At 38.7% G+C, this 15492-nt stretch overlaps 1 protein-coding gene across 1 annotated transcript; it reads left to right on the top strand.

Moving 5' to 3' along the window:
* The first annotated feature begins 254 nt into the window (after positions 1 to 254).
* Positions 255 to 14154, top strand: sll (slalom). The gene is made up of 10 exons (XM_068763586.1): positions 255 to 395; positions 906 to 1016; positions 3392 to 3495; positions 5811 to 5998; positions 6330 to 6554; positions 7063 to 7213; positions 8104 to 8321; positions 8722 to 8847; positions 9645 to 9842; positions 10481 to 14154. The coding sequence occupies exons 1-9, from the start codon at positions 373 to 375 to the stop codon at positions 9825 to 9827; spliced, it is 1329 nt and encodes a 442-aa protein (XP_068619687.1). The 5' UTR covers positions 255 to 372; the 3' UTR covers positions 9828 to 9842; positions 10481 to 14154.
* Positions 14155 to 15492: the final 1338 nt, after the last annotated feature.

Below are 15492 nucleotides of genomic sequence, written 5' to 3'. Positions count from 1 at the left end.
TTTTATTCGCTACCACATAGAAAGTAAAATGACATTTTTATTAAACTTTTTATAAAACATCTTTTTGGGCACAGAAAAGTAATTAATGACACATTCTTTACCTTTATTGTCACCTGCGATGGAGAATAACATCAATATTTTTCTCAAGTTGGCTTTATTTGTTAATGCCTTTCGCTGTCTTTAAGAAAGCAGAGGGAAGTCAATTTGACTTTGACAGTACAACATGTGACGCTGATAGAGTAACAAGTGTAATGGGTTTAGAGTGTTATATTATTTCTTATTAATTTTACTTTATTAGCTTTTAACGGAAATAAACATATCAATCGTTATTTGTTTAGTTTTTTTTTATTGATAAATTGTCATTAGTACGACATGCGATCGAAAATAATTATCGGGTGAGCGAAATGTTTTGCGTTATTGTATATTGCTTCAAAATGCCGACGAAAGTCGAATACGACCTGCGGTGTACAATTTCATTTTCTGACGACTTATTATATTTGCTACTGTGGAATTAGTAACAGTAAACATGTTATCTATTCAACGATATTTTAACTCAATGAAAAATATTATTAAAATAACTTCATCGAGTTAATAAATATAGGTCATCGGTCGTAACTAAATATCACAAATTTACTTCAAACCTTTTTATATGCTTCTACTATTTAAAAACGTATAAAATATCATGTATGTATACCTTTATTTAATAAAATTTTTAGTGATATTCCATCTTCAGTGTAGATAACAAGTGGCAAAAAAATGTAAGGGTCATCATTTTAGCCTGTTCCAAATATTATGCACGGCGTTGCACTAAAAGATTAGATATACATTTTAAAAAGATATACAATTGTGAGTCTGTAAGAAATAAATGAGTGCTGCCCTTAACATTTCTGATGATTCATTTGCAGGATAGTGTTGATACTGTGTGTGGTGCTGACATGGTTGTTCAGTCAGCTGTACCAGGAGCTGCTGCTTGCCTATGAGCAGTCTGACACTCTAATATACTCGGAGTACTCATGGTATGTGTTTTTTGTGTAATTTCTTGGCATGTGCCGATGTTAGAAAGGTGTTTGCTAAGTTGTAAGATATAAGGATGATTATAAGAGTTATGTCTCATATATGTCTTTATTCTGCTTAGTCAAAAGAAGCAAAAACTTTTATTTTATATAATATGAGATTTCAAACAGTACATACATTAAAAAATCTCAGTAGCTGCATCAACATTTCTCCTTGTCTTAATGTATCACAATCCTTATACATGTACACATAAGAATATATTTTTCAGAATAATTCTTTGATTGTAATGTCACACACAGACTTGACATGTACTGCTCTGAAAAATGTTTAAGTTGATGTTATGTTTATTTTGTCATATCGGTCCCATTAATAATGTAAAACAATTAATATGTCAAACACCTTTTCCTTTGATTCTAGGAAATATTTGCCATATTTGTAACACAATAATTGAAAAGAATTGCATTGAATACAGTTGTCTTTATGAAATATAATTAATTTAACAATTATAATATTTTTGAACATTAACCTATAGTCAATAAAAATTTGTTGAACATAATCTGAAAATTAATCAGCCTCTTTGGAATAGAGGTGTGCTTGTATATCATAGGGATACCAACCCCCTATCATTCTACATAGAAGTGTTGCTGCAGTTTGCTGCACTATTTCTCCCCGTGCTAATGCTGTGTAATGTGTAATGTAGTGGTACTGTTAGATAAATAATAGCTACCGGCTATGTCAAATTGTAACTCTCTGGGCACCCTTGACTTGAAACGTTAAATGGGTTATTGATAAGTGACCGCCCCAGCTGAGGTCCTCTCAAAGAGGCCTTTAAGTGTAGTCACTTCATGGAGCATTCACCTCAGTGATCTAAAAGTTCCATGGCTTCCCAATCTGGAGAAACTGACATGGCTCCCCAGGCAGCCCTCATACTTTGCTGCATAATTTTTACAATAGGTTTTGGGCACAGCGCCATATGGATCTGCCCTGTTTTACCTGCGGAATTGGTGTGGTCACTTGGGGAGCAGTGTAAGCCAGGCCAAAAAATTTTTAAAAATGATTTGTAGATGTGAATATTTTATTTTTGAAAAAAGTTTTTGTTGTTAGGAATAAAAGCTTTTCATGACATTATAAATCATTGTAAGTTGCTGTTTTAATTAAAATGATGTACAATATATTTATTTATTATATTTGATTTTGGGTGTTTATGTGAATTAATCAAAATTTGTAATATGTATCACACTGATAACATCAAATCCATATTAAATTTTAAACTTCTTCAGTTCAATAACAAAAGCGGAACATTGTTTTTTAAATGGTTGAACCTTTATTTAGCAACAGTCCTTGGTTATGTGGGATTGCTATGTGCACACCAGATGTTATAAATCTAATCTGTTACAATAAATTATGTAATAAGGCATTGTTTTCTGCTGTTTTAAACCATTATGCATTTTAACAGTAAAACCTGTATGTTTCAGTAAATGACAACCAAAATTTTCTATAAATATGTGAAAACAACAGAGCCTTCACCTGATCATATAAATAACCTTTTTACAATAGTTTAATGCACAGAATAACCCATGATTTATACATGCAGTACTCAGTGCTTGATTTGGCATAGTGGAAATATTATTGTTGTGCCCAAAATTACAATGTAATGTAATAATTCCATATCTAATGCATGTTTATATATTTATACACACTTATATACACAGACACATATATATGTATATATACATATTTCATCGCTTTCTAGTGCCCTATATTATATATAACTTTATAGAGTAGTTAAAAATAACAGTATATTATTCTATACAAGAATGCTATACTGATGTTAATGAATAGAGTTAAACATTGTTGATGCTTATTTAGGAAGTCAATTATTGTTGTGGATTCATAGTATTACTATATTTATAAAGTACAACTGTTGAGTTTCTCTCCAGGTCTTCTCAGCAGAAGTGCCTCCTACCAAATCGGTGGTAGCTTCCTGTTGTGACAACAATGCCAACATATTATATTGATTGACAATTTGAAAGTGCATGTAATAGCGTATTTGAATAAAGATTATTTTGATTTTATAAATCCTCATGTGCCAAATCTGTTGCCAGTGTCAATTACCACAAGCATTTGTAATTATACTGGTTAGTGTGATACCTTGGCATCGGTATTGTATCTACCTGCATGAAATCCAGCGAGTGAATTCTTCAAGTTTCATCAGATTTTTAAGCAAAATTAAAGATAATAAAAATAATGATGGTTTTAATGAATTAATATCATATTTAAAATGTTAATATCAATAATAAAAATTAATATCATGTACCAAATATACAGTAAAACTAAAGAAATAGAGTGAAATTTTAAATGTTTTTGTTTGTTTAAGGTGCTTCCGTCTGATGCTAAACCTGGCGGGTTACGCCACCATTCTGGTGCCGGGATTTCTGCTGTATAAGTACCTTGACAAGACCAATTACTTTGATAAGATAAGTAAGTAAAAGTTCAATCTGCCTGCTCACAATAACTGAATAGGATTGTCCGCACTTTCCACAAGTCATGGAAAACCTTCATACTACTCCATTTGGTTATTCCTATACATGATTAGCAGATCACTTGTCAATATTATATATATATATATATACATGTTGCTACATCTCAAAAGTCCAGTGCTTCCATTCCATTCACAATTTTTTTTTGTTTCTGCGCTCCTCTTATCCTTAAGATCTTTCATTCATTTCCATACCTTTACCTATCACACAACGCATCTCTTTCTTCGCCTTCAATCGAGAATATTATAACAATTCTAAGTATTAATTTTTGATCTTTACTTCACAATTTGTTATATTTATATATATTTTATCATTTCCCATTATACATTTTTTAATCACAATTTTCCTTTCGCACATTAGAGACTCTTAGAGTTGTGCACGCAACTCGGCCGCTACTAAACATCGCCTGCAACAGTTCTATACTATCAACTATGATTTATCACTGGTAAACAAAAATAAATGCAAGGCCGGTGTCGTCTTGTGAGTACCTTACATCTGTAGAGACAAATTTTCAGACATACAAATATTTATGTTATTGTAATATAGCAACTTACGTTCTTAGAGTTTAAAAAAAAATTTGTGGTGTTGAAATTTTTTTATTATTTTTTTTCGTTTTTGTTTTATTCATTCTTTCGATCCAAATTGACATGTATCGATTTTATTTTAGACCATTTAGGTGTATTGTCTTGACATCGATAACAAGTAATTATGGAATTTCCTTAGCATAACATAGGAGTCAACCTGTATTAGTCAATATCTGCTCGACCTCCAACGTGTATCGATCGGCCGCCGCGCAGCTGTCGCGTTGGTCATCAACTAATTACATCTGTGCCTTCCTTACTTTTAGACTTTTTACAGTTCCGTCAAATTATTGCCTCTTGACTTATTAATTATTTATTCCTATTGATTTTGTCTGGGCTATGAATGAACAATAATTAATATTGATATAGGATTGTCCATGAAAGAAAAATATTGATGCAACACACTCGATAACTATCTTTGCGAATTATTTAACTACAGTCCAATTTGAGGTGTAAAATATTCAGAGGTTTATATAAAAAAGATCAAATTGGTAAAGTCGTTCTCATGTCATGGAAATAGACAAAAATGTTCATATTCATAGATTTCATTATAGGTAATGAAAAAACTCACATTTCTGCCACCGGGCAATAATTCAGTTCGCACGGTGCGAGCTGTGAATATAATATATATGCGGTAAGCAAGATCAGGTTGCATACAGCGTTGCACGGTTATATTTTCACTGATACATACATTGTTGAAGGAATGGACACGATGTGGATTGATTTGTTTAACATTTATCTTCGAAATTTTTTCACTAAAAATCTTTTTGTTACGACCATATTCATTGGATAATTGAAAATCTATTATTTATTATCATATTAACTTAAATTTCATTTTGATCACTTGAGTATACTAGAAGACATATATAACGGCATCTTTAAACTTTACTAAAATTATGAGGATGTGATTTCGTTTCTATATTGTGTTATCTTTTAAAAATTCCATTGCGTTGCAACATTATTTTTCCAACAATTATTATTTTATGAACTTTTTAATTTTATTGCACGATAATTATATAATATTACATGGAAATTGTAAAAGGTACACGAACTATGGAAGAGTTAGTAATCATAAAATTAGTATAATACTGGAGGTATTTTAAGAAATGTGCAAGGGCAAACATGTCTTCTTTCTAGTGCTAACCTTATCTAATTCGCTATTTTTCATATATTTTTCACTATGTTTACGGGCAGGATTTCATTTCATCATACATAAGTACATTGGCTACGTGGAGCATATTTTTACTTGAAACTTATCACTAATAGAGTTAATTGATACAAGTCTTTTCAGCCCTCTTCCGTTTGTGAAATTGTATAAAAAATGTCGTGTGTAACAGTTAGGGTTAGGTGTTATATTTTATTCTTTGATTATATTAGAAAAGGAAAATATTATCCCTAATTTCTTCATAAATTTTCCAATTTTTGTTTTCATAAAAATCTTCGTGCCTTAACGAAAAAATAAGCCGAATGTCGGTCGATCCATTCTAGAGTTTTTCACCCGCCAACACATACAGCAATTAATTTTGTTTGTTGATTATGTTTGATAGAAAGGTGATGCGAGCGGAATCCGTGAAATGTTTTGTTGTTTTGCATTTATGTTATACCGGAAGTTATGGCTGAATTCGGTAAGATTTTTTGTTAAAGTACATTGTGGATGTGGTGTGCGTACGCGCAGCGAACAAGACGTGGGTGTCGCGCGCGCTATCCGCCTGCTTCGCGGAGACAGGCGAGCGGCTCCCCGACGCCGCCAAGCCCCCCAAGTCCGACGACGGCCACGAGGGCTTTGAACTTCTCTTCTGCTTCACCGGCCTCATGGCCGCCTACCTGGTCTGGGGCCTGCTGCAGGAGAAAATTATGACGCAGGTTATTTTTTTTAATTACATCATACTGTTTGTTTCCTTTCATCATCATCTTCCTGATCATATCAGCCGATCCGTGTGCCGTCCACTGCAAGGCATAGGCCTCCTCAAGAGATGGCCACGATTAGATAGATAGATATCGCGGAAGACATTAGGCCATCTGTATCTAATGTACATAGGTTTTTCGACGAAGATGATCACGTGCGGGTACTCGAGTGTGAATATAAGTTAATTTCTTAGTTTTAAATCAATAATTAAAACTATATAACTGTGTGTACAAATGCCTATTTGAATAAAGATATTTTGATTTGGATGTTTCGTTTTGACGCGTGCAGAACTACGTGATGGCGGACGGCAGCCTGGTGCGCTTCAACGACTCGCAGCTGCTGGTGTTCATCAACCGGCTGCTGGCGTTCGGCATCGCGCTGGTGCGGCTCCTGTGCGCCGGGCAGCCCGTGCTCGTGGCGCCGCTCTACAAGTTCAGCTACTGCTCGCTCACCAACATCATCAGCGCGTGGTGCCAGTACGAGGCGCTCAAGTTCGTCAGCTTTCCCACACAGGTCCGACTGCCTCCCACGGCAGCAAGCCGGCTCTCGTCAAACCATAAACAAATTATTTTTTTATCATATGCATTAAATTCACAGAGATGTTGCACAAAAGTACATATATTCCGAAGCGCTACTGACTCGAAGTAGTACATGATATTCGTGAAGTGATGTGCACGCAGTAAAGTTCTAGTGCTCTAAATATTATCTGAATGTGTGGTGTGCGAGAGCGTCATGAAAAATATCGACAGAGTCTAACTGGAGGGTTGGAATAAGGCATCTGGGAACTCTGACAAACATGGAGATACATGAGACTTGATTGTAATCTTTCTGTGAAAAGAACAACTTATGTTACAATGCTCTTACGTATCTATTTTACATATGATAGGCCTCTCCACAGTCTAGACTGTTGAGGTGGAGATTAATGTACATTTTGCAAGGTTATTTGCACAAACATAAAGCTGTAATATAATGCGTAGGGTTTTGTATTTTGGATCTGTGTATGACACTCAGTCGTGCGCAGGTGCTGTCGAAGTCGTGCAAGGTGATCCCGGTGATGCTGATGGGCAAGCTGATCTCGCGCAACAAGTACGAGCCGTACGAGTACGCCACGGCCGCGCTCATCTCGCTCGGCATGGTGCTCTTCATGTTCGGCAGCCACGACGACTACGCAGGTAGCGTCCCGCGCCCGCCCCGCGCCCGCCCGCCCTGTGCCTCGCGCACGCCCCCGTGCCGGGACACTGACAGTTGTCTGCGATGCTATAACGACTTCTACTACTTCTTTAGCATATGTTTTTATGGGCAACGTATACGGTTTTATAACAGAACCAGAGATAATGTACAAAAAGCTTCTATTGCTAGATTTAAAAAAAACTGTAAAAGAATGTAAGAAAAGAACCAATATTTAGCTATTTCCGCACATGCAGTGGTAGTTGTGTAACAAAGTGCACCGCCCGCCAGCCCGCTGATAAATGCGTATACGACAAACAATGCGAATCACACAACCGCCACCGCCAAATTACTCAACACGTGTTTCACCCCTCCACGGGGCATCTTCAGGAGTTATGTTACACCGATTAGTGCCAAACACAGAGTGAGCTCAGTCCGTCGTCGCTTGTTATTTATATGCCATTAAATATGTAAAAGAATGTTCATGTGCTAAGGGTTTCTATACATTAAATGACTTCATAGAACATACCACATCTTGGCAATAATGTGTTTGCCTCCAGACTGTTTCACGCTTATTAAATTATGTAATTTTAAGTTGTTGAAAAAAAGAAACCACTGGTGTGTCTTTTACGGGGTCGCTTACTTTTATTTTAAACGTCGGGAAAAATACTTGCCTTATAGTTAAGAAAAAAGTACAAGGGGGCGGTCTAATTGCTGAAGGTAATTTCTTCCAGACAATCACAGTATAGTAGCGGGAACTTAATGTACATACAAATATTATAATATACAATAAGTAAAAGCACCTCATAAAACTTTGCCTTCTCAGGTCTGAAGCATTTCAACCGAATCGGCAGTAGATCCAACTTGATGCTGTATGAAAAAATGTTATTTCCAGTGTCGGCGGCGACGACGGGCTCTGGGCTGGCGCTGCTGGCGCTGTACATGGCGTGCGACAGCTTCACGTCGTCGTGGCAGGCGGCGCTGTTCGCGCGCCACTCGCCGCGCCCGCTGCAGATGCTGGCCGCCGTCAACCTGTGCTCGCTGGCGCTCACCGCCGCGGCCCTGCCGCGCCTGCACACGCCGCGCGCCCGCACGCGCCTGCGCCTGCTGCAGGTGCGCTACCACTCACCAACCAACACCCCGCACCTACTCCAATCACAAAATACCCTGGCCTGTCTGGGGAAAGACAGAGCCATGTGTGATTCCTACCCACCGAAACTTTCTGAGTGGTCGTCCTGCGTACTTTTGTAGGTGCCGCCGAATCTTCTGAATATCCTGAGGTGAAGCTGAGCCTCCTCAGCGTCCTCGCTGACCCGCAGCAATACGAGACCACTTGACATTACTGCTCTCTTGAGGTGCGCATTAAGTGAACGATGAAGGTCCCCACCCTCAACGCCCACGAACCCGACGCAGTCCAGTGCGATAGCTTAGCGCTATTTTAATGAACAAGGACTTGAAGGTTAATCCTTCACCCTGCTCGCCGCCCACTGGTCACACGGCGCACATGTTGCAGCACCCGGTGTTCGTGTCGGACTGCCTGCTGCTGTCGCTGAGCTCCGCGGTGGGCCAGATGCTCATCTACCGCACCATCGCGCGCTTCGGTGCTGTCGTCTTCACCATCATCATGACGCTGCGGCAGGTCAGTGAGCGCCCGTCTGCCGGTACACGCAGTGGACTTAATCTTAGCTATGTGCATAAGATGTTCAAACTTTTTTATAGTCGCTATATCATGTAGTATAAGTAAAACAAAATATTCTTTATCATTTTTTAAAAACAGAACTAACTTTGATAAAAATATCCCTAAAAGGTTTGTGATAGAAGAATCAGGATGGCTCCTCAATGAATTAAGTTTGAATGGATTATGGCTTGGAAATGAGTTTGCCTCTAAGAGGAGAAAACGGCTCTGCCTTCGGTCATTGACTAAGAAGCCATGTGTGGAGCGGGCATGTTTTGCAAAATTTGATATTCAAGTAAATTGCAATGACTTGGGAAAATATTCCAAATAGTTTTTCGTTTTATTACTTAAATCCGTCGTTACGCATTCTACCGCCAGTCTATGAAAAATATACAGCCCCGTCCAAAAAAATAGTAGGCGCCCTTACAAAACACATGCATCACAAACTTAAAGTAAAAATCCCTTATCTGTTTAACGATACAGTTGGTGACAATAAAATACTATAATGAACAATGGATAAAGCTTTTTAGAGATCTTTAAAACATCTGGCTTAAAAGTTAACACAATGTTTGTTATTTTGTTGATTTCGTGTCTGGATTTTTAATCTTTATTACGCATATAAACTTCAAAACGCTAATAAGTTTTTGAAACGAATAATCAAAAAGGGACTTAATATGCGATCCGACTACAATGTGTCACGCCGGCAGTGAGCGCGTGTGGTGGGCGTGGTGATCAGTGTGTGTATGGTGGTCGTGGCGCAGGCGGTGTCGATCCTGGTGTCGTGCGCGGTGTACGGGCACGCGGTGTCGGCGGGCGGCGCGTGCGGCGTGCTGCTGGTGTTCGCGGCCGTGCTGCTGCGGCTGTACTGCCGCGGGCGGCGCGCGCGCAGGCTGGCCCGCGCCCAGCGCCCCGCCGCGCAGCGCCCGCCTGCGCAGGCTGTCTAGCGACGGCATCTCTAGGTATTTACTGCCTTATTTATAAAAGCATAAGGTTTTAAAAATAATTATGACCTGTTGGACTTTGTTTCCAGCATCAGATCAATAACTATTAGTGGTTGCTAATTGTGTAAAAATCGGTAACACGATGAAAACACAATCATCATCATTACAGCCGAAGCTCGCTGGACTGTTTGCTTAGGACACTTGCTGGACACGACCCCCCCCCCTCCCCCCACAGATATTTAACAAGACCCAATCGAAAACGCACTACGTACAGCGTCTTTCGTCCAGCTTGTAAGTGGACATGCTACGCTGCGCTTGCCGGTCCCTAGTCTCCATTTTAGAACCTTAAAGTCCAAGCAGTCATCTGTTTTGCAAGCCATGTCCTACCCTGTGCCAGTTCAGCGTGCTATTGGGCGGGGCAATGTCGGTCGCTTTTAGTTATCTCATGGATCTCCTTCAAGTTTATTATCTCCCGATCAGTGCCTTTAGGTGCGACGCAATTTGTTCACTAGTTGTAAGAAACTACGCAATTATTTTGTCGCATCTGAAACTATTTGTTATTTATAAAATTATGTACAAAAAATAAAATACATACCTGTTGTCGCTACTAAGAATATAAATTGTAATATTCTTGAAATGTGTTGTTATGTCAAAAGGTTAATGGTGTGGAGCTGCTGGAGGGGCGATGATAAGCTAAAGGCATGCGGCGACATCTAGCGGCGCGAGCAGGAGATGCCATGCTCCTGCGCAGACCTGCTGGCGGGGGGGCGTGGGAGACAAGGGCTATCGCGCCGCACGCCCCTCCTCCATCATCAACAATGTTCATGTCTACACAATAACCGCTAAGTACTTACCTGGCTTAGCGAACCAGCCAATGAAAATAGTTGAGACCGGTGGACATGTTCATGTACTCTTCGCATATCAAATGCAATCGTAACAAGGTTTCTCTGCAGATTAACATGTCGTATGGATATGTGTTCTGTGACTCTATCTTGTAGTTGTTAGCGCTCGATGTTCGTGGCAGCGCGTGCGTGCTGTTACACACGTTCCGTGGTGTGGTCACCACCGCGCCTCGATCAACATTATGTAATTTACAGTCACACCGATTCTATCATCCAACACGTACAGACGCGCCTTCAAAGGATTAGAACTTTAAATCAGTTATATATGTGAATTATTATCACACTCAGTTTCTGAAAGGTTAATCAAAGCAATTTACGTAATATATGATCACCTGTTAATCTCTTGTTACTACTTTGGGTTTCACAAAGGTTTGTTATAAGAAAATTTAGCTAATCATTGTTTAATCTATGATTAAATATTTTTATCTCTTTATATTATTGACAATTATTGGATTCTGATCCAAGACAGTATCGTTAATTACTGGGAATTGTATTCGTCTTAAGTCTATGTTAGAGAAAGAAAGACCGAGCGATGAGTGGTATCGGGGCTGACGACCCGCGCACCGGTTTTAGAAGTGCCACTCTCACCGAATAGACTCCTTCCTATCTCGTCAAATTTTAAATAGTTTTACCAATGCTGTTGTAGAAGTCGGTTTTTTTGCAAAATTACTCGAAAAACTTACTAGAATGTCAAAAATATTTTTTATTCATAATTAACAAGTACGTAACAGCTGCATTGCATTGTCATCAGCGTCGCATCGATGAGGGGCATTCCTCAGATATATAATTCTGGCGAAGCTCGAATGCAATACACGCTTGTACTTCGGACTTGCTGACGTTATTACGTCAAGATCTACAGGCACTAGGAAGAATCCCACAAGTACTGTTGACTTCACTGCAATTTCTTGGCGAAACTATTGAAATTAATCGTATTTTATAAGTATCGATAAATCTAAAAAAATTACGGGTTAACATTAAATGTTTTGACACGTTATCAAAGAAAAGCTTTTGAGAAACTCGATTGTTTTTCTTCAGGTTAACAAGTGATTATTTGCACATTATTCTTGACTTTTCGTAAATTAGGTGACATTTGGTTAGTTATTGTATCCAGTGACCGCATATAACAGCACGCACGCGCGACAACTTCACTGTGTGTTAGACTGTAGTCACTGTAGAAACTTCTCGAATCTAGAATATTAAGCTTATCTTTCCTACATAATCTTGCTGTTGGGTGTCCGAACACGTCATAGAATATTTCGTGAAATATCTAAATAACTGTGCATGCACTTACTATACATAGGTGTTTATTTGTAAGTCATTTTACTCAATATAATATTCGCAGCAAAATTTAATTGTAGGTTTACTGGCCTTATACCGAAGTATATTTGGCTATCAGACCCAATACAGAAATGATATTTGAATATACAACATTTCAAATAAAAATGTACTTTTTAACTTTAAAGCTTCGAAGCTAATGAATGAAAATGTAAACAAACCTTTTTTGTTTGACGCGGGGAAAATGTCTTCGCACCTTAATGGCGCCAACATCCTCGCTGTGTGATGGGACTCCAGAAGCGTTTTCACACACACAGTCCAGGCCTCACGAGTAAAGCAGAACTGTAACCCAATTAACTTCACTTCTCAACCTCTGTTTAACGCAGGCAACGGACTCCCTTGAGTTCATTAATCAGAGATCAAGGAGATCAAAATAACGTGTTGTCATAGGTGCAGACCCTTCTCATACTCCTGTGCCGGTCTGGCTCTTAACTCCGCTTCCAACCATTATTCGGCCGAAGAGCACTACTCCCCCACGGCGCCACCGCCTGGACATCGTAACACCGATACCCTTCTCCCTTGGCTACTCAGTTGCTCCGCTACCACCAGGCATGAATTAGTTCTGTTAAAATCTTGTTCGAACTGCAGTTTTTCATCGATAATCCTAATCCGATGATCCCTCTAACGACCAAATGTTTGACAGCCAAACTTTTAAGATTTCATGTCGTGACATGTCGCGCATATTTCATTCAATATAATGGCGGCCTCCAATTAGTTGCCAAGAAACGGGTTCTTGGTCACTTTCTGTAGAAAAATATCAATGTAGTATAGACTCAAAATATAAATACTCATAATTTCTCTAAACATAAGATACATAAATATTTATTAGCGGATCGTATTATATCGTTATTCATGTCAGTTATTGAGGCACCGACAAACTTGCGCTATGGCGACGCCGGGGTTCCGAGTGACATGAAGATATCTGCGATGTATTGCACTTAAAATTAGTTTTATTTCTCAAGTAAATTCGCAAAAATTTTAAAAAGTAATCAATAAAACAAATCTTTCTAATCGCTTTCCTAAATCTATAAAATATTTGTTATAATACATAATCAATTGTACAATCATAAACATATAATTATAAACTTATTGCAATATATTTCTTGCCTTTCATTAAATCTATATAATGCCGTTGTAGTTTGTTCCTAAAGGCATGGAATGTTCCGCGCGTACATTCACTGTAGTTATATTATTATTTATAAGGGTGTGGCGAAAAGTCGCTACTCCAAAGAAGCTACAAGTTGATTACCAACATCTACAAGTCAATTTTCATATCCACGAGAACCTCTCGATCACCAAATTCTTCTGGCAAGAAAAATGAAGCTACGTAGAAGAGCTCGCGGTAGAATGATTGTCAAGATCTGGACGTCGCCTAATATCCAGCAGTACGACAACTTTGTCAAGAACACAAAACAATTAAAATTGCTTCTTTGGCGCATAGGCTTTTCGCCACGAGTGCGTTGTGCTTGCGAGTATCTGTCTTGTTTGTTCAGATGAAGCGTTTTCACGTTTAAAACGCATTAAAACTGCTCGCCAGGCGCTGGGTTTCGATTTCAGAACTTGAGCCTTGACACGAGGATGCATATATCCTAAAGCAGTATATTCTGACTTTACGCGGTACTGTCGCCTGGTGTACAGCGACGACACGCACTTCATTCTCGGGTAATTTTATTTTTAATTTGGGATCAATTGAGGGTTAAACTTACGTTTACATTATGTATTTAACTATAGAACACTGTATTCAATGTAGTGATTTCTTAATATAACAAAAACCTACACTTCGTGCGTCGATGCCGACCGCGGCGCTGTCGGGTATAGAGCCGTGCTTGCGGGCGGCAGGCGCTGGCTGTTGTGTATCTTGTACTGAAAGAGCAAAGAGGACGACGCCGCGGGCGGTGCGCGGACCTGATTCGTTTCCTTCCATAACCACATGGTGTTAGTGTTGGATTCACAAAGTGCCGCGGCAGTATCAGCTAAGTTGGGTGACCTTTGGAGTTAATGTAAAACAAACCCGTCTCTATACATCTGGCAGCGCCGCTTCCGGTAGATATATACGTGTCGTACCCTGAGGATAGTATTAAATATTGTAAATAAAATTGTAAACACTACAGCTCATGTTGTTTTATTTGTAAGAAAACCTCCCTGACTTTGTATCGGTAGTACGGACGACAAAATGATTAGTTTACAACTGCGACGTAACAGGAGACAATTCTCGCTCTCGATGTATGTTTGAAGCTGGTCAGAGGATTGAAAAAGGCAGACTTCGTAAAACATTTCGAAGTACCACGCAACGTACTCCTCCAATCTATTTGGTGGTCTAGTTGGCTGTCATAATCTGTACAAAACACCATCTTGCATCTTCTCTATTGAGATCATTTATTTATTGAGATATTACTAGAGGGTGGATCAAAAATACAGTAAAATTTAAATCTGTGCAAGATTAGATTACCCGAGCTAGCAGAAACAGGCTTCACGGGGCACCAATGCGCTTATTGATAAAAAGATTAAGGTCAATTATCCATGTCTCAATGAATAAATAAATAAAAAAATATCAGCAAAATAGTGAGGAATAGACGTGGAAAGTCGAATGAAAGAATAGAAAGTGAAAATGGAGATTTTTTGGGGAGGATGTGGTAAAAAGAGAAAGAAAGGAGAAACAGCAATGAAAATAAAAAATGAAAAATTTATTTACACCCGAATCGTAACGTGCCCAATACAAACAAAGCAGGGGGAACGAGAAAAAAATACGCTTATTGTGTTAATTTATTCAAACAGTTCGCTCATTACTATGTGACACCTTTCTAGTTAAATACGTAAATCTCCTTTTAATAAATGGGTGAAGGAGTTCTACGTGCTGTATGCACCAAATGAGAAGCGAACCAATGGCCTACGGACTTCTCCTAGCGAACGAGAACGTTCGGCAACCTTCCGCCTCTGTTCCACACCATCCAGATTATCGACCCGCAAACGTTGGGCGGAATTACGATTATCCCGTACATCATTACGCCGTATCTTGAAATTCGATTTAAAATTAAACCCGCCTAAGATCCTAATAGTGTAGGAACTTAAATGTAATGATTTAAATTAAGGGAAGTTGCGAGCCGAAACTATGTTAAATCGATTCAGTAATACTGACATCTTATTTTCCAATGAAGCCCACTTCCACCGAAACGGATGTAAAAAAATATGGAGGCATTGGAGCAGTTATCATTGACAATGACACAAAATATATTTAAAACCAATCTTTAAGTTAATAATTTATATGATAATATCGTATTGTTAATTAGTCTAACTACTTCTTGTACGCTCCACAAATCTGTCGCTGGCTGCCCACGTGCGCTGTCAAAACACTGCGGGTCCTGTCATCGTTGGCTACATGTTTTGACGTCACTTTCAAAAAAATGTCAAATGTAATTGTTTAGTGGATTCGT

This window comes from Battus philenor, unplaced genomic scaffold (assembly GCF_028537555.1).
Source record: "Battus philenor isolate CCGP_79_NKW_IND1 unplaced genomic scaffold, ilBatPhil1.0.hap1 SCAF_18, whole genome shotgun sequence".
Taxonomy (NCBI): domain Eukaryota; kingdom Metazoa; phylum Arthropoda; class Insecta; order Lepidoptera; family Papilionidae; genus Battus; species Battus philenor.
Note: the sequence above shows the minus strand (reverse complement) of the source record. Positions and strands in the feature narration are given on the sequence as shown.

Excerpts from the sequence above, each read along its gene's own strand:
- sll (XM_068763586.1), top strand. The coding sequence starts at position 373 with ATGCGATCGAAAATAATTATCGG. Across the intron at positions 6,555-7,062 it reads TCGTCAGCTTTCCCACACAG|GTGCTGTCGAAGTCGTGCAA; the intron begins GTCCGACTGCCT and ends AGTCGTGCGCAG. Across the intron at positions 8,322-8,721 it reads CGCGCCTGCGCCTGCTGCAG|CACCCGGTGTTCGTGTCGGA; the intron begins GTGCGCTACCAC and ends CACATGTTGCAG.